The 27,842-nt window shown below is 40.3% G+C and overlaps 1 protein-coding gene across 1 annotated transcript in view; it reads left to right on the forward strand.

Annotated features, from left to right (window-relative positions):
- Window positions 1-27,842, forward strand: part of CNTNAP2 (contactin associated protein 2) — a 1,980,972-nt gene that overhangs the window by 1,622,678 nt on the left and 330,452 nt on the right. Inside the window, exon 17 of the mRNA XM_057504985.1 lies at window positions 20,500-20,627. Within this exon, the coding sequence (XP_057360968.1) occupies window positions 20,500-20,627 (128 nt within the window). The remainder of the gene's footprint in view (window positions 1-20,499; window positions 20,628-27,842) is intronic.

A 27,842-nucleotide genomic window follows, 5' to 3' on the forward strand; every position in this document is an offset into this window, starting at 1 on the left:
ATTAGAGTGTCTTTAGATTTACATACTAGCTTAGACATGTACTGGTTTAAAAAAATGTCTCCTTTATGGGAAAATCATCTGGGGGTAACTCTGGCTCTAGTGTCTTAGAAATGTATGGTAGGATGTGAACTGTGTTTCTAGCCACGTTGCATGTGCTAAAAATGACCCTGGTTGTTAAGCTGTATCTGCTTTGGGAAGACTGGGAGTAAAATATATAGTTTGGGGGGGTCTCTTGGGTCTGCATCATTCTCATAACTGCATACATTCCATGTCCAAACCCATGGGAGCTGTGCCCGTGGGATTGTTATAAGGGACAGTCCCTCCTGTGCATCGTGTGCCTGCTAAGCCAGAGGGGCTCCGACACCCATCGGATGCTGCTTGTTCCGTCACACTTGAACTAACCTGGAGGACTGAGACTGTCGCCTAAACTCCTGGGAAGGCAGCCCTCCTTATGCTCCACATACTGTCCCCTGCTAGTATGCCCTATCTAGACTTAATCCTGAATGCCTCTGAATGAGCTGACGCCAAGAAAGAGGCAGTGGCATTTCTCACAGAAGCAGAAAAACAGGCCCAAAATTCATCTGGAACGACAACAGACCCTGAAAAGCCAAATCAGTCCTGAGAAAGAAGATGGTCTTAGAAATGTGAGGTTCCTAGGTCATCATCCAAAATTTCAAAGATTAGTATGTATACAGTTTCAGTGAACTAAGAAACTAAGTATACTGCAACTCTAAAATTATCACTAGAGTTGGTGTACTGAAATCAGAGTTAAAAGTGCCATGAACATTGGCTGCATGTATATCAAACAAAAATTAAAATGGGTACGTGAAAGAGGTATAAGGGAGAAACAGTAATAAATGTCATGGTCCTGAGCAAAGATTCTTTACCTTTCTAGGTCTTTATTTCCTCATCTGTATAATGAGTGTTTTTAATTAGATTACCTAGAATTGCATTCCTATGTCTGAATTGTGCTGTTTTAGTGTAATTCACTGATGAAAATGATCACCAAAAAAATTGAATGCTTATGTAAATGCTAGACAGCAAATATTGCTTAATTTTTGAAGTACAAATTACTTTGTCGAGGCTATTTTGGCTTTAATTTTGTATTTATTTGAAAGTTGGGAATGGAGGAGTCATATCAGAATCATTTTAATCTGAAATTAGACATTTCAAATATCTCACACTCTGGGGAAAGTTGGGGTTCCTTGGCCCGGATCCTCACTAAACCAAACCTCTTGATGATGTAACTGGCCTGTTGCTAGGCTACTGCTTCCACACCCGTAGGCAATAAGCTATTATTGACTGAGTCACTGTATAAAGAGCTCCTCCCAGAGCTCAGGGCAGAGGCAGAGACAACGGAGGATTACAGACCTGCGGGCTGCTGGATGCAGACGTGACTCTAGTGCTCGACCTACCGCAGGGAGAACAAGCCGGGTAATAAACTCTTTCGCCCCAAGAACGTTCTACTTTCATTCTGTGGTCACATTGAATCCATAGTGAACTTGCCGTCACTGAAACCCATTGGCAAGACCCATGCCCCTTCAGAAATCTCTAGAATCTCAAGCTCCCTCAGGGTCCCTAGATGATTATGTCGCATTCATTTCCTTTTGATTGTAGTAAGTAAGAGGAGGGTGGGTACAATGATTTCATAGCAGGTTCTTCTCGCTTCATGGGAATGGAATTCCTTCTATAGGTTGGTTCATGAACCGAGAGCCAAAAATCTTACTAGATTATTACAGCTATATAATATTGCCTCATTTTGTCAAAATATGACCATACGAATTCCAACATGTGAACTAAGTTATACTGCCATAACTGAAGCTCAGTTGCCTATGGGAGTCAGACATAAATTGTTTTGTCTGCTGGGCTAATGAATATCTAAGCTATCAGTTTGCCTCCTGTCCCTGGTGTTGAGCATGTCCTATTGCGGTAGGTTTAGGGTGGAGCCTGCAAATCTGCATTTCTAACAAGGTCCCAGACGATGCTGTCAACAGGCCTCAGTAAGTCTACAGAAGATCCTCCTTTTTATTAAATTGGATTCTAAACAACCAGGTAGAAATCAGGTATTTAAAAACCTGTCATTCCTCTCTTTGGCATTGGGGCTTTTATTTCTCCATGCCACGTCAGTTCAATAGTAATACAACAAGTTGCATTTCTCTGGTTCCATCTGAATCAGCAATCTTGGAAGCTTAAGCCACTTTGAGATTCTAGTCGGCTATCCGAGTTCACAGCAGTTGGCCCAGTGTGACTGCAAACACAGGTTTTTCACCTGCCTTGTAGCATCTGCCAGAGTCCTTGTCTCACGTTTCAGCTCCTGCTTGGATGTCCCTGGTACTTTTCCAGGATAGATGGTGGAGTGTGCAATGCTCAGGCCAGCCATTTAGTCCAGCCACCTACCATCACTTCAAGTGAAGAAAGTTATTATATAAGCTTTTATTGCAATCCTTTTTAGCAGCAACTTGAAACCATGTGACTGTCCTCTCATACTATTCAAAATCACTCATTTTCACAAGCCTGGCCCACTGTCTGGGACCAAGCTTTAGCCTTTCAGTTCTCTTCTGCCTTTTGGCTCAGAAGACTGCTGACAACTGCATGCACATACCTTCTTGACAAGACACCCGGTGGCCCACCGTTCCCACAGCGAGCATGGCAGAACATGGGAATCACGGAATGGTTATAGTTTGTATGTAAGTTGTAAAGTTATATGTAAGTTGGGATCCTCACACTCTAACAGAGCGTTCCTGTGTGGGTGAGGGAAAATAATAGCAAGGTTTAATGAGGGCTGGGAGAAGTGGGTGACTCACCTGGTGGAATGCCTAAGTCAGCATCTGTGACTGATGAATGAGAAGGACACATCAGGGTCATATGAAGGAGCTTTATGCCACCAGCGGCAAAATTTGAAGCAGCCAAAGCCAAGAAACCCGAGACATGGCAAGATGACCGACCAGTGAGCTGGGCCTGGCTCCCAGCCGTGGTGGGCTTGAAGGTCCAGCTGTATCCAGTTAAAATACTTCTAAATTTGGATTTGCCAGAAATTAGCCTGCCAAATAAAAGGATATTCTGGACAGGCAAGAAAAAGGAGATTGTGTAATAGTGACGCTAATGTACAGTGCTTACAGCATCAGCTGGCGCAGTATTTCCTGTCCCGAGGAAATTAAAGAACAAGACAAGCCAACATCCTGAGGCCAGAGACAACAAGGCAGTGGTTTTCTGGGTTCTCCCACTGTGGCACACAGGGGCTCTCTGTCTGCCAAAGATGCTCTGCCACATACCTTAGGCCCCCTCGCTCTAGGTTTTGAAGCCCTAAAAATAAGACTTTTCCCTCTTTTCTATAAATCATGGTAATCATTGAGTGCAACAAAAAAACATAGTTCTTGAGGTTAACGAAAGACACAAAATGTGTGTAGGGAGGTAATTGCACAGAGATTATAAGAAGTCCAGTGTATCCCCTTTTTGTAAAAAGCCTTCTGAATCAAGTATCTTTTGATTCTATGCACTTCTCTTTCTCAGGCCTGACCTAATCGTATCAGAGATCTTCAACCCGGCTCCTTGAGGAGTCCGTATTTTCCTCCTAGCAATTAATTTATATTCCTGTTACTGAGTTTCTCTCCTGCCTACCTCAACATTTTGTCTCTTTTTATCCCTAGAATGTACTGAAATGAAAAGATCCATTTTTTTTCTCTTTCTCGTCTGCCTCCTCCTGAATAGTGTGCTTCCTTTTGATCTATTTTACTTTCTAGAACAAGGATATTTGATACTTCCCAGAGAAATCAGAGAGGTACCAAGTGTATGACCATCAGAAGTGGGCTAGTGTGTTCATTTAACAGACACAAAAAGCATCAATGCACAAAGTGGTGAAAAGATACACATGAAGGAAGTTCTCCATCCCGCATCACTGGCTCACATTATAAACATTGGGATCTGTAAACTATAGCATTGCCCCCCCTTTCCAAAGGGTCATTTTGTCCAGGAATGGCATTATCGGTAATGTGTTCTACAGTCTTCTAATTAAAGACATCAAATTAAGGGGAAAACATTTCTCTCAGGTAAAAGTAAAATATTTACTTTCACATGCACTTGCATTAACCAGCTTGAACCAATTAGTTATTCCCAGTAGATTACTCCCATTAGTAATTGCATAATAAAAGATTCTAGATATTCTGTATTTTAGTTACTGACATTATAATTTTTATTTCATAATCTCAATAATTGAATATTCATTAACTAATTATAATTAAAGTGCATGATCCCTTAAGAATCCTTATAACTATTTAAATGAATATGGGCTAAATAAAAGGAATTACAGTAAGAGATAAAAATTATCCAAAGGGGGTAAATTTTATTCTTTAAAAACTATAGAAATGGAATACAAAGAAAGAAAAAAATCCAGGGAAGGCAACAGAAAATTAATGAAACAATAGAGATCCCTGAGTGCCATGTAAGAGAACTGATTTAATTCTTCAGTCATGAAAAAGATAAACAAGACCTTTTCTCCTTAAAGATGGGAGCTCTGACTGATTGCTTTTGCATTAAGACCAGACCGGTACCAGAGTATGGAACCTAGAGGACTCTCAATTAATATTTAAGTGAATAAGGAAGCAAATTCTTTCTGAAAGTTCTAACAAGTAAGTTCATGAGTCTTTTTTCAAGTCAGCTTCTAGAAACAATGTTTAAAAAAATTTATTTGGATTAGTTAGAAAATGTGTACTTGAGTTAGAAAGTTAGTTCATGTATTCTGGGCATTAAGTTAGACGTTGGGGAGGTTGTGCTGGAGGCCGCGGATCTCAGAGGAGGCATGGAGACGGTCCAGTTGTCCCTGTCTGTCCTGAACTGCCATAGACTAGATCATCCCTCATTGCAGGAGCCCACCGCAGAATCAGTCTTCTATGTACGTGTGTTGAGTTTGCGTCCTAGTCATATGACAAATTCAAAGGTAAATGATTTGGGGCTATTTTCTGGACAATATTGTAAAGGGAAGTGATGATGATTTTTAGTAATAGTTAACATTACATGGAACCATATGAACTGCCATTTTTGTATACAGTTGAGTAGTGGCAATTTTCTATGGCTTAACCTAATATTTATTGAATTCTTACTTTATGCTAGCCACAGTGTTAGGTAATTAACAATCAGGTAACTCATTAAATTTCACTCCGCCAAAAAATATTTACACATGAGAAAATCAAGGCTTAGGTAACTTGCTCAACATGGGAGGACCAAGAAATTGAACACAGTTTGACACCAGACCCTCTTTTCCTAAAAAAAATACCATCCTGCCCAGGAAAAATATAGATGTTGTAAATGATGTTATCAAAATCTTGCCTTCTGATCACTTACTTCTGTGAACAGAAATGTGATAGTAATACACCGTGGTTAATTCACAATGCAAATTGTCTGCTTTTAGAAAGGTGAAATTTACTTATAATACAGAGATGATTGTCACTGCAACACCAAGGTCAGATTCTGTGGCTACAAAAATGAGTAACACATAATCTTTATTCAAAGAAAGGAGATCATGTTGAAGGAGGACAGAGAATTATAAAACCTACTTACTATATCATTAGAATTACATTTTTGTGGGCCACATGTCCAATCCAAAAATGAGGACATATAGTGAGAACGTATTATGGAGACAAAGATATAAATACTTGAAGCCAGACAAGTCCCAGAAAATTCCTAATCTGTGTCAGCCATTACTGTATTGTCCATATAAATAAATTTCTGTGGGAGCCCAGAGGAAGACAGAATTAATTAATTTTGGAAGGGTCAGGGAAAGTTTCACAGAAGAGATGACAACTGGACAAGACCTTAAGGATGAGTAGAATAGGCAGGGAAGATACGAAGGACATTCCAGAAAAGGGAACAGCATGTGCAGAGGAAAGTATGGAAGTAAACAAGGTTGAATAATGGTACATAGCTCAGGTGGTAAAGAGGCAAGGAGTAGATACTATATGATTCTGTATGCCTGGAACCCCCAGGGCACATGGAATTTTGGAAGGGTAACGTGGGCTCTCTCTCTGAAGAGACCAGGATTGGGAACTTAAAACTTTGTCCTGGAAAGCAATAATGAGCCACCAATGGTTTTTCCCTCTTGAGCCATAACTTTAATAGAGCGAAATGTAGAAATCTTTAACACACAGCCCAGTCATTTTTCATATTGGTACACCCATGAGCTCATTATCCAGGTTGAGATCTACAGCATGGCCAGCTCCCAGCTCCCTGGTCCCCCTTCCTGCACAGTCCCCCCAAAGCTAGCTACTATTCTGACTTCTATTACCTTAGGCTGTTTTTGCCTGCTCTTGACCATACAAGTGGAGTCAATCGGCATGTACTTTTTTGTGTCTTTTTCCTCAGTGTTCTATTTTTGCAGTTAACTGTGTTTTTGTGTGTAGCTATGGTTTATTTTATTGCATTGCTGCATCTTCTTTCATTATGTGAGTATATCACAATTTGTCATTCCTCTGTTGATGGACATCTGGGTAGAGTAGCTTCTCATTTTTGCCCCACGGAAGGAAAAATAATTTAATTGTCTTTATTTACAAGAGTCCAAGAGTTGTTCTATACTAGCTGATTAAGACACACATATCTCTGTGTGATGAGAACCAAGTATTCAATGGCAGACGTAGCATCAGTAATTCCAATGCTAAGTACTCACCAGTGTTGTCTATCTTTCTATCTCTAACTTCATCTCTTAAGCTCTGTAAGTGATTTGCCATTAAAGCTGAATTTGAGAAGCCATAAAATTGCCAGGAACCATGCTTCACAGAATAGTACAATGCAGGACATGATCTCTCAGGACATTAATATGTGTGCTGGGAAAGAAGTTCCTTTTCCAGGATGCTAGGTTAAACAAAGTTAAATATGTTTTACTCAATGTAGAGACTGTCATAGTCTTTGGTGCATTAGTTGGTATTTTGCATCTCTAAAAGTGAAAAATACAGAATGTATATACATAGCATTTCTCAAACTTGGGAGACCAAATACCTTTTTCCCCAGAAAACTTACTACAATCTCTCAGAATTAACGTTTTCCAAAACCCAACCTAAGAAAATTACATACAACTATATGGACTTAATTGTGGATTATGTCACCTGCCCACAAAAATTCATATGTTTAAAGTCCTAAGCCCCCATTATGATTAGCATGTATAACGTGGGGAGCAGGAACATGGGGAGGGCTGTGCAACACAGAGAAGACAAGTAGTGATTCTACAGCATATTACTACACTGATGGACAGTGACTGTAATGGGGTTTGTGGGGGGGATTTGGTGAAGGGGGAACCCTAGTAAACATAATATTCTTCATGTAATTGTAGATTAATGACAACAAAATTAATTAATTAATTTTTTAAAAATCCTAAGCCCCCAATATGACTCTATTTGGAGAGAAGGCCTTTATGGAGGTAATCAGGGTTAGATGAGGTTGTAAAGGTGGAGCTCCAGTCTGATAGGTTGGGTGTCCTTATAAGAAGAGGAAGAGACCCCCGAGTTAACACTCTCTATGTGCACATGGAAAAGGCCATCTGGGGACACAGTGAGAAGGGACACTTGCCAACCGAGGAGAGGGGCCTCACCAGACAACCCTGCTGGCACTTTGACCTTGGTCTTCCAGCTTCCAGAACTGTGAGAAAATAAATGCCTGTCATTCAGGCCCCCCAGCCTGTGGGATCTCGTTGCGACAGCTCAAGCCGACTAACACAACACCTCTAAGTTAGACCCACTCATCAAAATTTGTGCACCTCAAGGAAATAAGTGACCAAATCCTCCCAGGCTTGTTTGCATCACTTCCCTTTTCCGTTTTCAGCTTATTTGCAAACCAACTGCTTGGCCCTATCAATAGAATGTGGCAATTTCCCCTTTGGGATCCTCACAAGCACGAAATTAATTCATACCAACAAGACACTCCTATGGTTTGTTGTCTCCATAAAGCTGCCACTAAACTGAGTTTTGCATTGTTCAAGATGTGTGTAACCCAGCAAGCGGAGGCCACTCACTCCTTTCTTGATGGTATTTGTTATCCCTCAGTTAACAGTGATGGATATTTATTGCCTTTCTTCTGAGGGAAGGATTTATATGCCTCTTGATTTGTGTAAGTTGGACTGCATCATAAACGGTTCATGCTCTAAATTACAAAATAAGCTTGGCAATAGAGATGACCTTGTTTACTAAAATCTAATTAACTGAAGTTTTAGACAGTCCCCAAAAGGGTTACTGAATTTCTGGTTTTCTCCGAGTCCAATCAACAGCAAAAAACCTAGCTGGCTGGACTCAGACACAAAGCTTGAACGTCTGGTGGAATCAGCCAGTTAGCTCTTCTTTCAGTCATTTTGTCCAGGAGTGCAGTCCTGAGAATCTTTTCCCAAAATACACTGGCTATCATATTTCAGGAAGGCCAGGTGACTCTCACTTGATGGGTTATGATTTAAAGAAAGAGCCCCATGTGGTCTTTGCTCACTGGATCTGAATACAAGGATGCTGAACTTGTCACTCTCACTCCACAGCAATGGTCAGAATGTCCTAAACGTATCACTTTAATCATTCTCTGGACAAAGTTTTGTGCTATCCTTAGCTATTTATATCCATAAGGTATTCAAGAGTTTTGCTGCCACACTTGGACAATTATGTTGGCAAAATGATTATGGACATACATGATAAAACATAATTAACTGGTCCAGCTCCCAAACTATAAACAACATCTCCTAATGCAGGAGACTTCTCTGGTGACTTTCCTGTCATTGCTTGCATTTCTCTTTTCTCATTCCAACTTCAAAATAGGAATTTAGGGTTGATCTCTACTCTCTTATTTCTCACTTGGTTATCAGTCATTGACATGTTTCTTCATTACTCTACTGGAAGTCTCTGAGATGTGTCTGCCAGTGATCTCCATATTGATATACCTGATGTGCACTCTTTTCTTTAATACTAGACACTTTGGCAGTATTTAATATAATCGACCACTTTTTTCTCCCTGAAACTCTTTTTCCTTCCCTTCTATTACACACAATTATCGTGGCTCCCTCCCAAATTTTAGGTCATTTGTTTTCAGTTTCCTTAGGTCACCCTTCTTGCTTCACGCGTAAGACTGATGGTAGTTGTAAGCTGCTTTCTTGGCTGCCTTCTGCCCCGCAGTAAACCCAGTTCCTGAGAGATGTTTGGAGTTTTTTATTAGGGCCATCTCACTCTAAACAGTAAGTTCTTTTCATTATTGTTGCTGAGGCCTTTGCCACATGTTTACAACCCACAGATATTGATAATATGAAAACAAATATTGATCATCTTAAGGGCCCTACAGAGTTCAGAGACAGGTAAAGAAAACCACTTCCACCTTTAAACCAGTCTTCGGTACCCACTAGGGGAACGAAATGACCTGCTGAGAGGAAGTGGAGATGACAAAGTATGTCAAAGATAATGTGATGTCTGTAGAGAACAGACTGTAGTAGAATCAATATAAGAATCAGTTCTATGGATTTGTGTTACTTGGAGGGGCCTTTAGAAATGGCAATGGTAGGAAAAAGTAATGCTTCCTAGTTAAAAGAAGAATGCTTGTATCATTGAAAAATAGCACCTTCTAGGATGGCCAACTCCATAAAATTAAATTCAAGGCATAGTGAACTTCCTTCTGTGGCCAAATTCATCAAAACAAATGTTCTCTTGAGCAGATCGATCTATTTAAGTGAAAATTTAGGAACGAGAGCATCTGACTATTGTCTCTTATGATTGGAAAAGTCTTTGGGAGCAGTGAAGGAGTGCTTTACATAGTAAATCAGATAAAAACTTGATATTATAAAAATTGGCTAGATTTAGAAATGTTTTCATATCTAAGGAAGGGATTATAAGTTAGGTTTCTTCTGTTGTCTTGGAGTCTCAGCACTGGCTACAGGACTGTGAACCAGACTAAGAGGTCCAGTTTGCCCACATTCTAAAGCCAAGTGCAGCTCTGTCAGAATTAGCCAGTTACCAGGCAACATTGAGAAGCCTGCAAACTCCTGAAGATGTCTGAGACCAGTGGGAAAGACTTATTGACAAAATTGTTAGCAAATTCTGTCTGTCCCTAACTATCTCCACTATAATGAGAGTTGGAAAGGGGAACCTCAAGTGAATGAACTGGGGAGCTTGACCCATGACTGCTGGGGTTAGAGATGATGGGATCAGCTCACACCAGCTGGAGTATCCCCGCCTAGCTTCAGGGTGAAGTGACACAGGCACATTATCCCTGGCCTCCCTTTTCAGCATTCCGTGAGACAAGAATGCCTTGTGTGCCCTGTGGCCAGATGTACAGCCTGTGGAATCACCAGCCATATGAAACCTTGAAAGGAACCCCCCCAAGGACCTTTGAGCCTAGAGCGAGGTGAGGGTGGGCCATGCAGAAGCAGAGGAAAATCCTAAGTGCTCAGATTCCAACTTCTGCAGTTGCCAATTGGTTAGGAATAAAGTTTCAGGAGCACTGAGAGAAAACCCCCCCTAATTTTTAAAGCTATACAGGGCCAGTATAAGTGAAGGTTTTCCCACTGATGACCTCTGAGATGCCAGGAGTTGGCCATTAATTCCCAGAGATGAGCCTACATGGAAATGTCAGAGAAGCTGCATATCAAGTACTCCATCTGTCCTTGCCAGTAACATAATGTATGAAGCACAATTTTCAAAAACACAAGGAACACTTGCTTAGGGAAAATATGCTTAGGCAAAGTAAACTGTAAATAGTCCAAACTAGTCTTCAGTAGACAGTTTTCTTATATAATAAAAACATAAATTCATATCATTTATAGGAAAGCAACTGAAATTATTTTAGCAGAATTTGAGAAATGTAAACATGTTTCTTCGCTTCTTAAATTCTAGAGTAGTGGAGATTAGACTGCTTTTCCTAATTCAACCATTAATTAGTTGAATGCCTAAAACCATGGCATAACTTTATTCCAAATCTGTTACTGAAAAATAAAGGAAGTAGCTAGATAATCTCCTAAAATGTATGCTGGATACTGTACTAATAGATTCTAGGCAAACTCCATAGAACCAGTAAATCCTATTCTCAAAGGGCTACCTACTGTTAGGCTGGAGGAAGGAAAAAACAAGGACATACAAACAGAACAGAGAGATACCATAAAAGGAGAACAAACTGGACCCCGAGGTCCGTGCCTTACATGGAAAGGGGACAGCTCTTCCTGAATTCCATCCTTCTGATGTGCCAACTAAGACCCGGATGTCAGCCTCCTCCCTCTTGGAAGGAAAAAAGTTTCTAGTTGTCTATTATGTCACCTTTAGCCAGTCATACCTCTCCACGCCCCCTCCTAATCCCTTAGAAGCCCCCACCTCCCTGACCAGGTGTGACTTCCCCGGCCTGTGATAGCCAGACCACGGAACATCACCCGGGAGTGGCACTCAAATAAACTACCGGGCCCTTTGTTGCCTCTCTTCGCCTGCTTATTTCGGCTAGAATTTATCTTACACCTACTAGTGACCCCACCCCATGAAAAATAGAACTAACCTTTATTATGTTTTATGCCACACATTTAAGTTTGCCACATTTGTTCAAATGATTGCTATTTGTTGTTCCAGCATTACAAAACAAATGTCAGTAGAGTCCAAGAACTACAGGGGAGGAAAGAAATATTTAACTCCTCTCATCTTCGGTTCTCCAGTTGGGGTCCTCTAAATTAGTCTGGCCAAAGACAGATTAGCAGGAGAAAAACAGAAGTTTAATAATATGTGTATCATTTGTGTACACGTGGGAGCCTCCAGTGATGAACAACCCAAAAGAATGGTTAAAATTTGGACCTACATACCATCTTAAGCCAAAGGACAAGGGGTATGAGGCTTCTGGGTAGGGGAGGCAAGTTATGTGAAGGTGACCAGGAAAGCTATGGTAAGCAAGAGTTGTTTTAGTAAGATTTGTTATTCAGGATTAAATCATACCTTCTTATTGAAAAGACTTGTTAAGAGTCTTCCTTCTCAATAAATAAATAAATAAATAAAATGAATAAAATAAAATAAATTTTTAAAAAAGAGTCTTCCTTCTCTTCCAGGTACAAGGGAGGGAGACATCTCTACAAATGGAAATTTCCTTTATAAAAGGAAAAACTCATGCCCTCTGTTTTTTTAGAGCTTTTCCTGTGTCTACCAATCTCAATGGCCTTTATAGCTCAAAATAATCTATATGCCATTGAGGCATATTAGAACTGCATATTCTGATACTCTTCAGAACCCTAAATTATGTCATAACTTACCTATGTAAAGAAACAGTGGCCCAGATATATTTAGCAACTGCCTTTTACATAGAGGAAGAGTTGAATTAGGACTCCAGTCTTTAAGATCTCATTCTTTCCACTATATTAATTATATATAAGGCTTCTAATTGAATACTGCTTTCTAAAGAAAAAATAAAACTTCAATTACAGAAAAGGAATAATAAAAGTGTTTCAAGAACATTCAAGGAACTCTAATTATAAGACAGGTTTTCTTTCTCATCTCTCACCATTGATGAAAGTACATACTGATTACTGTTTTAGGATTTTGCCTAGTTAACTTCTATGTTTATTCATTTATTTAGTCAATTATGAAACATATGGAGTGAGCTACTTTTAGGTGCTTCCTAGTATTTGGTTTATAAAGTTGCATGAGACAACATATATGGCCTCAGGGAACTTGCATTCCAGAAGGAAAATCAAAGAACATTTTGCATCATAGAATCCTGAAATGGTTACAAAGGCTTTCAAAGAGATTCTAAACTGAAGAGGTAATTGTCTTGCATTTATAAAAGGCCTAAGCTATTCCCACTGAAAAGGAGTAATTGAATCTGTAATTACTTTCATTTCATAGGGGACATAGACATAGATTCTAAAGATCTCATTGTGATGGTTGTTTTCTTAATTACTCCAACTGCTTTGCAGAGAACGCTACCTTGCATCCACTGAGGAAAGCTCCCTAGTCAGTGGTGACTGAGGACACCACAGGAAGTATGCTAAAAGTTCTACTTTATTGTATAGGAGACACCCTTCCATTGTGTAGTTCAGCTTCTGATGATCCAGCCATGCCAAGGTACCCTCCATGTATACTGGGAACAAAGGCATTCATTTCTGATCATGATTCTTGTGAATGAACATAAAGGAACTGGCACACCTGCTGCTTGGTGACAGTAGAGCTGCCCTTTTAAGAGCACATAGTCACCTCCGTATCATCATTTCAGTGATGCCAGAACATTCTTCCCTTTCTCCCATCCAACCTCCACCATTGTTAAAGATTTGGTTTCTAAGAGAGCCCTTTGTCTCGTTAAAGCATCGTTTCTATTATAAATGGAGGACGAAAATGGTTTGTCATATTATTCTCTGTAAACATTCTTTAATAGGGGCCAGGACAGAGGAAAAATGAGACCATTAATTTCTTGTTATGGGAAAGGCAGTGGATGCAGCCCCAGGCAGAGAGCATGTAGAGATGGAGTTGGGAACCAAAAAAAAAAGTCACAGAAAGAACAAAAATTCCCACTTACTTAAAAAAAAAGTTTTAACTATAACTAATTTTGACTTGAGTTTATAGGTTCCTCACCTTTTTTATGTACATTAGGTATAAACTAGTAAATAATTAGTAGTGTTTGGTATTATACTGTGGGGTAAATGGCAGAATTCTGGCCTTAGTCCATTTACACATCCCTGGATGTTTACTGCTGCTGCGTCGGGTGGATCTGGGCAAGGGATGGAGAGAAAATGGTCATTCTGTCCTCCCCTCCCCGCTGTTTCTGGTACGTCATTGATTTGGCATCTGCCAGTCACCTAGAACGGCCCATGGAGCTCCTCCCCTCCGAGCAGGCTTTACTAGCGGGGACCGGGAGTGAGAACTTGGGGAGCGTGCGTGGTACAGCCATTGGGAACAGACAGGGCTATGCCTGGCTAGCAAACCTGAGCAAGCTGTGAGCAATAAAAACGGTTTCTCCCAACCAGCCCTTCCCCTTGTCTTACTTCGGTTTCACCAGATTCATAGGAGGATTTGTTACCGGGAGGGGAATTCCCTTCCCCCCCTGAGCTACAATATCCCCTGAAGAAGCGTCTCATTCTTGGGTAGCTGTCTCACTTTGTGTAATGGATGCTTTCCTGAAGAATAATTTGGGAATCAACATTTGCAGGTTCAACTATATATTCCTGTTTCCTTGTAACTCTGAATCTGTGAAGATCAAATGAGACCATCCATGGGAAAGCACTATGAGTATTATAAAACTGTATAATTTTAAGTTATTGGTGTACTTTTTGATTTAAGAGATGTAAAGAATAAAAACAATGCACCGATCCTTTAATAAAAATAACTACTGATGAGTCTATTATCTTTAATGGAAGCTATCAGTAGAATAACAACTTCCCAGGAAAACTCTGGAAAATTCTTAATAGGTTTTTCCTTTTGACCTACTTTTTCTGGATACCTGCCACAGAAAGAGTACATTGCATCTGTGGGTGGCTATTAGGAGGCAGAAAGGATGGAGAAAAAAGATGGAAAGATTTACAGATAACATGAACATACTGTTTGAGCCAAAAATCATGTAGAAGAGTCCAAGAAACAGTCCTCGCAAGTGGTGGCAGTGAACAGAGTTTTACTGTCAGGCATGTCTAGAAAAACCAAGGGTGTTTGGTTTTCAGTCGACAAGATCCAGTTCTGATTTTAAAGATAGTCTGGGAAGTTGGCAGGTGTAGTAGGTTGGGGTAAAGGGTACAAATTCTGAATAAAGAATGAGGATGAGACTGAATGTGGGTGAAATTGGTGGAATGTTCTGTGCCATTTTAAAATCTTGATTCATGTCTCAGAATGTTTATAGAAGCCAAGGGTGAGGAGCACAGACTGAAGGGGCTGGGAAGGATTTCTGAGTTTCTACCCAAGAAGCAAGGTCAGTGGAATAAGAATATGTAAATTTTAATATAAACTTTGAAAGCAGGGTAAACCCTCTAAAAAAAGAAGTCAGTAAAGATTTTGTAGTCCCAAGTTCATAGTCACAAAGTAGAAGACTTCAAAGCCAGGAAAACACCATTGCATAATGTCATATACCAGCACTTCCGGTGAGGTGTGTGTATCTTCTCCCATTGCCAATTGGTATTTGCAACCACCTACAGTCCTTTTTTTAAATGACTTTATTGAGTATAATTTATATAACATTCACCTATTTAAAGTGTATGATTCAAGGATTTTAGTAAATTCACCAAGTTGCACAGTAAATCTCCATAACCTAGTTTTAGTAGATTTGCATTACCCCTATTAGGTATCTGTTTATCATCAACCTGTGTTCCCATCTCTAATCCCCTGTAACCACTAATCTGCTCTCTGTCTCTATAGATTTGCTTTTTCTGGACATTTCATATGAATGGAATTAAGAATATGTGGCCTTCTGTGTCTGACTTCTTTTACTTACATGATGTTTTTGAGGTTTATGCATTTTTAGCATGTATCCATATTTCATTTATTTTATTGCTAAATAATGTTCCATTATATGGACATACTACACATTATTTATCCATTCACTAGCTGATTGGCATTTGGACTTTCTCCATTTGGGGACTATTATGAATAAAGTTCCTATGAACATTTCCCTGAAAGTCTCTATGGGAACATAGGTTTTCATTTCCTGTGGGTAGATAGATATCCAGTAATTGTTGGGCCATATGGTAAATCTGTGTTTAATTTTTAAGAAACTGCCAAACTGTTTTCAAAAGTGACAACCCCACCAGCAAGCAATGCATGGATTCCAGTTTCTCCAAATTCTCAACAACTCTTGTTGTTATTCCTCTTTTTTATGACAACTATTCAGGTAAGAGTAAAATGGCATCTCACCATAGTTGTAATTGTATTTCTTTGGTGACTAAAAATATTAAGCATCTTCTCATATGTTTATCTCCCATTTTTACTTCTTGCGAGACATCCTCTATAGCTAAAACTCTGACTTCCCGGTTCTTGCAGAAATTTCTAGCTTAGGTTGTGCTGTGATGGAAGGTGCTCACTAACTGTAATTCTGTTGTTGCTTTTAAGTAACCAAGTCCTTCTAAAACTTCACAAGGCAGAGGTCACTCTTCTCTGCTACAATTACAGGACAGACTCATAGTGTGTAACTTTTAAAACATCTGGTAAAAGAACAGACTCACAATTGGAGGAGCTGGAGATGTTCATTTTTCTTTAGGGTTATTTTTTTCTCCTTTTCACTGAACTAAAGGCAAGACCAAACTGCCTAGAAGCTTGTTGGCTTTCTCCACAGGATAAGAAAAGAAGTCTAGCGACGCACAGAAAGTAAGACAACTCCTCAGGAAAACAGAACTAATGTAAAAAAATAACAGCAATGCCAAGTTAGGGAAGCAAAATCCATAGAATCAACTTTTACTTTAATAACAATGCTTAAGGAAATACTATGCAGGAGTCTGAGTTCAGAGCCTCTTTGAAATGGATGATAGAATTTTTCTAATGCACAAGCCCACTAACCGATGTAATTAGATTATGCTAACATGATAGTTCCTATCTCCCTAAATAAGACTGACCTTGATCTGTAAAGATCATGACTTTCAGTGAAGGCTCATATTGCTTATAATTTTCACACAGCTGTTAAGATAGAAATCTGACAGGTGTTTAGAGGGTCCCTCTCCAGATCTGTTTATTTTCTTTTCACTTATCGTTTTTTATAAGTGGGTTGTGCTGTAGCATCACATCAGAAACCTTGTACTAGTCAAAGTTTGCTATCCAAAATTTGTTTCTACAATCAGTTTGTTTCCAGCAAAGTCCACTGCTTTGTGAGTTTCACACAGTTGTTTGTGACTGAAATCACTGGAGCCCTATTTAAATCTTTTACCAGAGTGATGGGGGATGTAACTTCATCTTTTTTCTCATCTGATAATTATTTTTTTCTGTTTTCTTGGTCTAGTAAAGAATATCTGAGCATTGCAACTATTATTGAACTGCAACCTTTTATAAATTTCAATGTACCATTAAAAACCGTGGTTAACTTGGGGATGGGGTATTTTTTTTCTCTCTTTTATTTAGGACATAAATGGAGTATATAAAACATTACAGATATCTCTGAACTTACTACTTACAAAACACCTCAACATTTTAGGATGGCTAAATGTAACTAAAAAGGTAACCTTCACCTCATCCGTAAATGAGAATTTTAAACAAAAAAGACTTTTAGTTGCCATAGTGGGTTTGGTTTTTGGCTTTCTTCTAGTTTGTTTCTGTCCCCCTCCCTTCTTTTTTAGTGGCAAATCCTAGTTTGATATCTGGGATGATCTCAATTTGAATCCAGACTCTATATTTATAAGATCACCAGATCTTAGTCGAGATAAATTCTCAGATTCTCATCAGTCAAGTGGGGATAATGATGCCTATAAGGAAGATTTGGTTCCAGATTAAAAGTTATACACACAAAACAATCTAGTATACAAAGGTACTCAATGACAGATGGCCTGTTATTATTGTTTTCCATGAGCTAGAGCAATGTTCTTCCTATTTTGGGATCCTCACCCATCATTAAAAAAATTTGAACTTACATATACAAACAAGTATAAAAATAAGGTATAGGTTCTCATGAACCAATATTTCATATTCCATGTAAAGCAAGCCATTTAAAATGACAAAGTTTTAATTTTCTAATTAATGATCATTTCTTTAAAATATTAATAGAAATTAGTAATTTTTCTCAGATTTTTTTAACTGCAGCATAATTGAATATATATTATTATTTTATATAATCCTAGGTTACTATTTAAAGATTTGCCTCTCTGCTCTGTTCATTTTAATACTTGACTTTATTGGCTATCAGATTGAAAAATGTTACCTAAGAGTACGTATGTCAAACTAGATAAAAGTACATTATTAATGCACCTAACGAATCATGATACTAATTTTTCTGTTTTATTGACCAATAATACAAAGGTTTTGACAAAAAGTGTCTTTCAAATTTCTATCATTTCTGATTTACTCAGTTTTGTTTGCAAAATTACTGAGTAATGACCCATTTCAGCATTAAAAAATAACTCTAAAACCCAGAAGAACTCTATAACTTTAAGATTATTACAAAGATTTGAAAGTTATATTTGAAGTTGTGGAAGTGTGTAGATGTGAAAATTTTATAAAGTTATGTACATATCAATTTCGGCAATAAGATTATATAATGATGGGAATATTTACAAACATTTGTTTTCATATTCATATTGCTCTTACATTAGCACAAGTTTTGCTTTAAAGTGGTTTCTTTCTCACTCATCATACATGAACTGACAATACCAAGTGTCATAAAGGATATCAAGCATCCTAACACGATGGCTGCACAGTGCGAAGTCAATCAAAAAGTTAATCATTTATAATAAAGCATAAGTTATTTCTCACTGTTAAATAAAGTTCAGTCTAACTGGTTTCTGTCCCTGCCTCAGATACACCCCCTGCCCTTTCCCTAACCCCACGTTCAACTGAGATGAGCTGTTGCATGCAGCCCACCATGATAGTCAGAAAAATATATGTTCGACAAATTCCCTAAGGAGTAATGGATGCTGATGACTGGAGCAGGGGGTGGCAAACTTTTTCCATAAAGGATCAGATAATACCTATGCTAGGCTTTGAGGGCCACATGGTCTCTCTCACAGCTCCTCAGTTCTGCCCTTGAAGTGTGGGAGCACCACAGGCAGTATGTTTAAAAAGAAAAACGTGGCCGTATTTCAATAAAACTTTAACATTTTGGACACTGGCTTTTGAGTTTCATATAATTTTCACATGACATAAAATATTATTCTGCTTTTGATTTTTCAACCATTTATAATGTAAAAACCATTCTTAGCCCATGGGCCATTGGAGAACAGGCAACACAACAAATGGTTTCAGGATTTAGTTTGCAGACTCCTCATCAGTCACCTAATTCTAAGTGATCATGCGCTTGTAGAGAACCTCAGCCCAAGGTTTCATAGTAGTACACATTTTCTCTGGTAGGCTATGAAATTACAGTATGTCTTGTTAAAGGGTACTTTTGTTTATTGTGTCTTTAAGAAACACTGCATACCAAGTTTAATAGCAAAGTCTTTGTTCCTTCTCTGTTCCTTCTCTGACATAGCGTTTTTAATAAAAGAAGTTGGGTTTGCAAAAGATTCCACTGAGATATTTGAGTCCAGGTCATCAGTAGCTACAATGTCAATAAGAATCACTGTGTTTTTCTGCATGATCTAAGTTTCCATTTAATTAACAAATTTTTTAAAAGAACCCTTCATTTTGGAAACTCAAAGGCAATGAAATAACTAAGGCAGTGTGAAAAACACTTGTTTGAGACCCACTGTTTAAATTCTGTGACTCCTCCTGGGGCTTCTGTGGGTTTTGACACATGAGGAAATGTATGTTCTCTGGCATTCTTGAAGTTCAGGGGGATACATAACTGCTATTAACAGCGTAGCATTTTAAAGGCAGGCTTCCACCTGAGTTCCCCTCAATTTCCTGCATTATTTGCCAAGATGCAAATGGCAAATCTTTAACCTGATTATTGGACTCTCTCCCTCATTCTTCTATCATTCAAAGTCAGTTTTCTTTTCTGTGATCTGTTGTATGTACACTTTTTAAATTGTTATTCATATTCAGGCTGAAGAGTGCCAAAAATCATGTGAAATGTAAATTTGTGGAATGACTTTATAGTGATGTGTACCTTCTACTCACCTAGCCCCAAATAAGAGGATCCCCAGCCACAGCAGCATGAAAATAGGATGAGGGGAAACCTGTGCTCCCCTTTAACTCACATGGGTCCATCCCCCAAAACATCTGGATTTCTAAGCTCCATCCTACAGGCAGTACTCTGCGACTCACCTTGTCCTCCTCATTTATTCAGAGTGGGTACAGGAAAGAGTTAGGAGACCTGAAACGAGGTGAGTATAAACAGGAGAAAGCACCTAGGAGAAAACCCAAATCGGGCATGAATATCAACTCCTCTCCTCAGTTACAGATGGAAATCGGCACTTTGTGAGCACCTGTTCTATTTTAAAAGTTCATACAAATTCTTTCAGTTGTTTAACAAAAAAATATGCAGGAACAGAGTATCCCCTGTTTAGCTGATGTACTGTAGGAAAGAAAGCCTCTGAAGCAACTGCTTCAAAGCAATTAAGGAAACAAGGATTTTTTTTAAGTGAGTTTTGTTTCATATAACTTGCAAGAGCAGGTTGACTTTGCTGACCTTTTGGTACCGTGACGACAGCAAGCTACATGCATGCTTAGCATTCAGTGAGTGTTCTTCAAGCAGCGGGATAGGCGACTCTCAGTCTAAAGTAATAGGCAGCATATTTATTGGCTGTGACTCTCTGGGAATCGCCGTGTCAGTTCTGTTTCCCAGAAGGCAAATATGTCACGGTTGCTCTTGAGCAGTGAGCTGTGAGGCCACCCAGTGGAAGAGAGAGAACAACTCTTTGTGGTTCTAGGAAGTGAACTTCTGAACTTTTGATTGTTAGACAACTTAAACAATTATCGGAAAGACCTGTTTCCAATTTAGCCCCCTCAGCCTCTTCTGTCTTTCTCTGTGATTCAGGAGGAAGGATGCTGGCTTCTTATCCTACAAAGATCACCTGCCAGTAAGCCAGGTGGTGGTTGGAGATACTGACCGGCAAGGCTCAGAAGCCAAACTGAGTGTGGGACCCCTGCGCTGCCAAGGAGACAGTAAGTTTGCCCAGCCCCTGTGGCTTGGGCTTTCTTGTCACTTTTAAATGCTGTTTTCCAGTAAATCAGAGCATGGCAGAAAACAGACTTGTTCTTCTGTAACTCTTAAAGAAACATCATGTGACATAAACAGACCAAAATGGAGAGCTTGAAATACTCCAATACCTAAAGGGAAAGTAACAATCATGAAGTCTCTAGATTTGGTCATTTAAGGTGGATATCCATCTTCCTTGTATATTCATTTATAACAAGTTTGACTACCTAAGTTTATGGTGATATGAATAGTAATGCTAATAGCATAAAAGTGGCACTCAATGGCTGTGACTCCACAGAGTGCTGCTGTTAATGCCATTAGCATGACTATTTATATCACTATAAACTGAGTTATGGTGATATGCATAGTAGCATTATGCCTTAATGTTTCATTGTAAACTTGGATTATGGTCATATAAAGTTTGACATTACTGCCATCAAATTGCATCATCATCAGAGCTTGATGGTCTTTCGTAAGGCAAAGATTGTTTCTGTAACTACACCTTCCTTTAGGATTCACCGCGAAGAGGAATTTGGGGCTGCTCGTATGGACCGTGGGAGGTCGGGGAGTTACAGTGATGATCCCGCCTAATTAAGGGCGCCATTAGGATTTTATGTTGCTGGATACCCTTCAGTGTGCTTTATGCGCTGTTGAAAGGAAATGGCGATGGGTTGCTATGGGGATTCTGCAGCGAGCATCCCGGACGTCGTTTCCCCTTTTGTGGTCGTGCACATGATTTGGGCAAAGTCCCCTGGGAGTTGTATGCCTTTGTGATTATGTGGTAGGCATCAGGAGACCTAGATTCTGCTCCATGAATAACTGACTTGCTAGGGGGCCACAAGCAAACCCCTCCGTTCTCTCTGCTGTGGTAATGAGGCCACCACCAGCATCCCACCTCCTCCCGTGGAGGCCATAAACATTTTAGTGCCTAGATCCAGATTCCTCCTAGCAAAGCATTCTGTGAGATGGAATATTATTGCCATGTCCATAAATCAAGGAGAATCAGACCTACTTGATGTAGTAAATTATTGCATCCATCAAAGAGGTGTCCTAAGGAATGTAATGGTGCATGCTTAACTGTTCACTGCTTAGCAAATCGGGGCTGTCAGCAATTAAACAAGGCAATGTTCCTGATACAAAAGAGAGATGGAGTTTGTGCTTATTTTTCTCTTCCTACAGAAAGAAAATTAAAATTCTACCTTTAAAATTGAGGCTGGGCAAAAGAGCTTTATCATGCATTTATTGAACACCACCATCTCATTGTCTAGTCAGGCTTAGGAGAAGTGTGCAGTAAGAAATTTCACTTCAACTGCTTAAGAAAAAGATATGACAAAATAATAACAAATATGCATTTTGAAATAAATATTTGAAGAGACAGATGTACTATAGTGTCACTCTCAAAATAGGCAGGTTCTTATATGCTATCTAATGAAAATCAGTTTCATATGTCATAATTATTCATTAATATATAAAGGTAAAATATTTCTCACTTATCCATTCTAATTCTGAAGTTAGCTTTGATATGGAGGAAGGGTTCTCATCAAGTAATTAACTCAATAGAGTTGTAAAAATCCCACTTCTGCAAACTTCTATTACCATTCCAGCTACATTAAATAGTCCATGTAGGCATGTGTTAACACTTTATAGCTAATACTCACTTGTTTTCTCTTAATCGATCAGTCCTTAGGAAGAATTTATCATGTGTCTGTTGCTTGTCTAGCACTTTATTAGGTACTCTGGGGAATAAGAAAAAGAAGTTCAAACTCATTGTGAAAAAATGCACATGAAAAAACATTGGAAAGCCCAAAAGTGTTTTATAATTTAATATTAGATTTTGCAAAATTAAGTTATTGCAGCTGCTGCTCAAGAAAGGAGTGACAGGTTTCAGGCAGACTTTATAATTTTCAAAGAGAAAATGGGAAAAATATGGTGATCGATGTTCATCTGCATTTCTTTTCCAAGGCTGCTGTCCTTAGAGACATTTTTAGGACCCAGTGACGAGCCAAAGAGCTATCTTGGTCCTTGACACCACATGGCCTCAGTATTCTTAGGGTGCTGCAGCTTCAGAGATTTTTTTTTTAATCCATACTTTACCCGATGCTTCATGAGAACAAAAGCACAACCAATATTCAGTTGCAATTGTGTGGAATACTTTTGTGTCTGCACGAGAGAGAATTCTTCCTGCCTTGAGGCAACTGAGACTTCCACACCTCCTACCTGAATCGCCAGGCAGCAGTCAGTGGTTTTGATGCCTACCCTCCCTTTAAGAATGTTCTAACATGAACACAGTGAAGTGTTCCACATCACAGCATATTCTAGTTTGTAAACAAGTATGATATCCTTGGAAACTTATGGCTCCCCTCTGAGGTAAGATAGGTAAATATTAGCCTTTCTGTTTTACAAATGAACAAAATATTTCCCTTGAAATGTCATTTACACAACAAATTTCTGTGCACCCTTTCAGCCTCTGGGAGGCTCGAGCAGAGAATGTAAACAGCCTGCTCCACAAGAGGCCTTGGCTGTTTCCCTGCCTCCACTCTCTTCCCTGAGTCAATTGCTGACCGAATTAAAACATTTGAAAACAATGTCATTTGCGTGTCAGCCCGCCACTGTCCCCATCCACCCACATCCAGGTACCAATATAACATGAATGTTGGGTGGGATTAAAATCCAGTTTTTGTAACTTGAAAAGTAGTATAGTGCATTTATCCTGTTCCTTACAGAGATCAGTATGCTTTGTGTCATTTACTGAAGTCTGTACAGAGCTCCAGTTTAAAAACCAAATCTGTTGTTGGAAAATGTCTTTCTCTAGTTGAGCTGTTGAGTTATGACAGCCCAGGAAAGGTGTCGTGCGTTAGGCCCCACTTCTGTCCACCAGCCTCAGAGAATGAAGCCGGTTCTGTGGGACCCAAGCACTAATATCATTAATTCAAAATATTCTGGGTTTTGTAGGTAAAAAGTATTATCTGTACTATACATAGCAAATATGACTAATTAGAGAAATAAGTATTTGCTAGATAATTGCTTTATCTTAGCCATGTGAGGTGAAGATTTCCCATATCTCCTCTAGGGATGCAGGAACCTTAACCAGTTCATTGGAGAAAGTTTGCCACAAAAGCAAGCATTTTCAGACACCTGGGCAGAAGCGCTTCAGGAAAACGGGTCACTTGAGGACCCGGCTCTGGCTCTAAGCACAGGAAGGCAGGGCCCTCAATCCGTGCCGATCGTGTAAGAGGTAAATGTAATTTCTTAGAGGTGAGTCCTAGAGGCCAAGAAGAAAAGGTAAGGCAGACAACACATCCAGTTCAGCAACACGCAGAGGGCAGAGACAAAGCCAGGGGGCAACAGTAAGACGGTGATGCAGTTCTGTCCAGATGACACTGGACCTTTGTTCCTTGGGAACGTGATCCTGTGTGCCTGAGTACTGTAAGGCCAGGCTGTCTTTACTGCAAGACTTCTGCAAACCAGGACCTTAGCCAGCCATTCCCTCCCCAAGAAAGACAAGGCAATAACTGACTGTATGCGTCTTTTCCTCCACAAATAAGACATTTCCAATGGGGGTGTAAATGCACGTTGTTCTCCACAGAGTGTGCCCAGCGGCACACGCAGGCCGCACCACCTCTCGTGCACATCTGTGTGAGACACACGCAGAGCAGTGAGTGAGGTCCTGGCGAGGAGAGAGCAGCAGCTGCCCACCCGGGCTCAGGATGCCATTTTGACTGTGGAGAGGAATCCTGGGCTCCAAGGAAGAGCAGAGCGTTTGCTTATCCCCTTTAACTTTGCCGCTTCGGGCTTGCAAGAGACGGAAAGGGAAGGGCGCGGCATGCGGTTGTCAATGGGGCACTTCTGTTTGCTTTCTCTCTTGATTCTCCCAGCATCACTTGTGCAGTGACAGCCTTGACTCAAGCGTGCCAGTGAGAAAAGAGAACCAGACTTACTAGTTGGTTCACCAACAAGTTTCAGGCCAGGGCCCGAAGATCTGTACGGGTCTGGAGCAAATCCTAGGACAGATAAAATCTAACCACTCTCAGTAATGACCTCCTCAGAAGATGCTCCAAATTCTTTTCTTTTCTCCATCTCTTCCCACAAAATGCAGCTGTATATACTTGCCCCGAGTATAGCTTAAAGTGAGAACAAAGAAGAGTCTTAGAGATCAAACCATGCAGACAGATTTTCTTCCATTTTACAGACGAAGGAACCTGGGGCTCTGGAGGGGAGGTGACTGGCCCAGGGCCTCCCGCCTGGGTGGTGGCAGAGCACACCGAGAGGCAGTTCGACAGAGCTTTCATGTTCAGTAAATCCCTGTGGGGAGGATGAATGTTGAGGTCCAGAGGGGGAGCCCTGACCTGGAACTCTGTCCCTGGCTCTCTGCCGAGCCGCAGAGCAGGGCCGTGATGTGGCACCAGGGCTCTCCATCTTACCCTCTGCGAGATCAGCCGTCTGGAAACCCACACCCATAGGGCTGAGGGGTCCGCGGCAGAAAGTTAGTAACTTCTGTGGGATTTGTTTTCATTTTGTTTTGTTGTTTATTTCTAGTCCTAGGCAGTTTTTGGCTGATGGAAGAAGACAAGGGATTAAAAAACCCTGCAGTGATGCATAGGAACCATTAACCGCGATTGTTCCTTCATGTCCCAGCTTCCACTGCTATTGCCAAGGGCTACTACCAACTGAGGAATGGGAGTAGCTCTGAGAATAAGCAGAAATAGTGAAATTTTCAGGATCAAAGCCTAGGCCGGTTCCTGTTTGAGCCCTCGGGGCATAGCTCAGGGCAGTTCCAGATCCAAATGTAGCGGAAGTCAAGAAGGAAGCCACGCTTGCCTTCAGGACTCCAGAGTGACTTTGAGCAGCTAGAAGTGCACAGCTGCACGGGGAGCTCAGCTCTTCACTGCTGTTTGGCCATTCAACTTTAGCTGCAAACCCACTGTAGAAATGGAGAGTAAAGTTAGTTACAGTTTGGGGAAGAAAAGCTATTTCTGTTTTAGATACAGTTTGGGGAAGATATGGTATTTGTGTGCATGTGAATGACTTTCCTACCTGTCCTTGCAAATACTGCTTATGTTTGGAAGAATCATCAGATCCCACAAAGGAGATCAGTCAGGCTGAGTGAGGCCTGCGTCCATTTTGTCCCTTCCCTGGGTGCCTATCCTTTCCCTGAACTTGGCACTCTGCAGAAGTGACGGGATCCCAGACACAGGAAGGACTTCATTCTGTAAATTTAATCCCCGTAGCTCTGTTGAACTTCCCAAGCGATCTGTCTGCACTGCACAGGAGTTAGGCTTGCTCTGGCTCTCTGAAAGGATCTCTGTGATCCTGACCCTCACTGCTTGGAGCCAGCATGGATTTCAGCCCCTAACAAAGCTGCCTTTGCTTCGGACATGGACCACAAGTTTGGAGGTTTCCCAAGCCACCTGCTCCTCACACATTTGGCATTTCCCAGTTTCCCCTCAGGATCAATAACTTACTAGAACGACTCACAGAACTCAGGAAAGCACTATATTAAGAAGGTTTATTATAAAGATTGCAAAGACTAGCTGAGTGAAAAGATGCACAGGGTGGAGTCTGAGGGGGAGAGGGGGGTCTCAAACATGGGGCTCCCATGTGATCTCCTCGTGGGTGAGGATACATTACCCTCTCTGCACATCAAAGTGTGCCATCCACCAGCCTGGGTGTCCTGACTTTTAGTGGGGTTTCACTTTGTAGGCATTATTGAATAAATCATAGGCCATGTAATTGAATTCAGTTGCCAACCTGTAGCTCCAGGCTGAAGCAGGTTTCATTTCCCAGCAAGTTCACTCTGGATTCTGTGAGACAGAAAAATGACAGTGGAACATTGAGGGTAAAAAGGGTCTTGTACCAGACTTTATTCTCTCCCAGTGGCAGGTCAAGCACCAGAATGCCATCTGCCTCCAGGGCAGTCTGCAAGTAGCAAGTCTTTCTGTCTCCACCTCCACTCCAGCCTCTGCTCTTCTCTGTCTTGGCACCGGACTAAGTATTACATTACTGCACATGCACAGTGGGCGAGTAATTAGGATCAGGTGAGGATCCTAGTCACAGAATGTCCATTTTCCCTACACAGCTTCTCTTGCTTCTTCTCCCTAGAGATGGGGCTGATAAGTTACAGTCAAAGCCCCAGTCCTCTACTGCCATGGCTGGTCTTCCTGGCATGTCCACCCCCATCTTGAAGCTAAGTAGGTGAGTCACCTCATTAACATAAGCCATGAAACCTGCCGTGAATAACAAAGACACTTATGTCACTCAGGAAATTCTAAGGGTCAGGAAGCCCCAACCCAGGGACTTGGGACCAAGACCAGATAAATTACTGTCACATAGCCACCTCTCTTTCCTCTGTTTGCACTGTTACTGCCCTCACCCCCAGCACAGATGGGAACTCAGGCAGAGAGAGATCTATGTCCCGGTGTCAAGGGCAGTGCCTGCCATATTGAGATGCTCAGATATACATTCTTTAAATGAATATGAATGGTTAAATAATTACAAAAGATTTAAATAAGCATTTCAGACTAACAATGGAGGCAATGCCATGAGACACTTCATGGTAAATTGCAGAAAACTTATGCAGACAATAATTGCTATAGTGTCCATGAGAGGAGCTATCGCTTGATTTATATGCACAACTATTTTTAACCTCAACAAGATTTTTGCACATTTAGCCATTTTAGTTAAATGAAAACTTTTATTCCTTTGCACCTTGCAAATCCCTCGAATCTGATGATTATCTTCAAATTAAGGATTAAAAAAACTTTTGCAAAGTTTTTATATTTTCTCTGGCATTTCTAAATTAAGATTCACGTGAGGTATTAAATTTATAGAACTCATTGTTTAATCTAAATTAGATTAACCCCCTAGCCCTTCAGAGAGCCCAACAGACTGTTTGACACTTTTGTTTATTCATGTCTCAAGGTTATTACTGACAAAATTACAATTAGTCAGTACTTCAGACCTATTGTTAGGCTGCTAAACTGTGAGCTATAAACTGCCTCACTCTAGCATAATCAAACCCATGTTCCAGTTCACCTATTTTATGATACCTACTTGGCTTTTCATAAAACTTCTTTCTACAATCCTAACTACATCCAGGCCTTGGAAACTCAGGAACTTTATTGAAGAAAACTTTTTAAATATTCTCTTGAAGTCTGTTGGCAGTTCTGTAGTAGCAATCTGAG

Source organism: Manis pentadactyla, chromosome 7, assembly GCF_030020395.1.
Source record: "Manis pentadactyla isolate mManPen7 chromosome 7, mManPen7.hap1, whole genome shotgun sequence".
Taxonomy (NCBI): Eukaryota; Metazoa; Chordata; class Mammalia; order Pholidota; family Manidae; genus Manis; species Manis pentadactyla.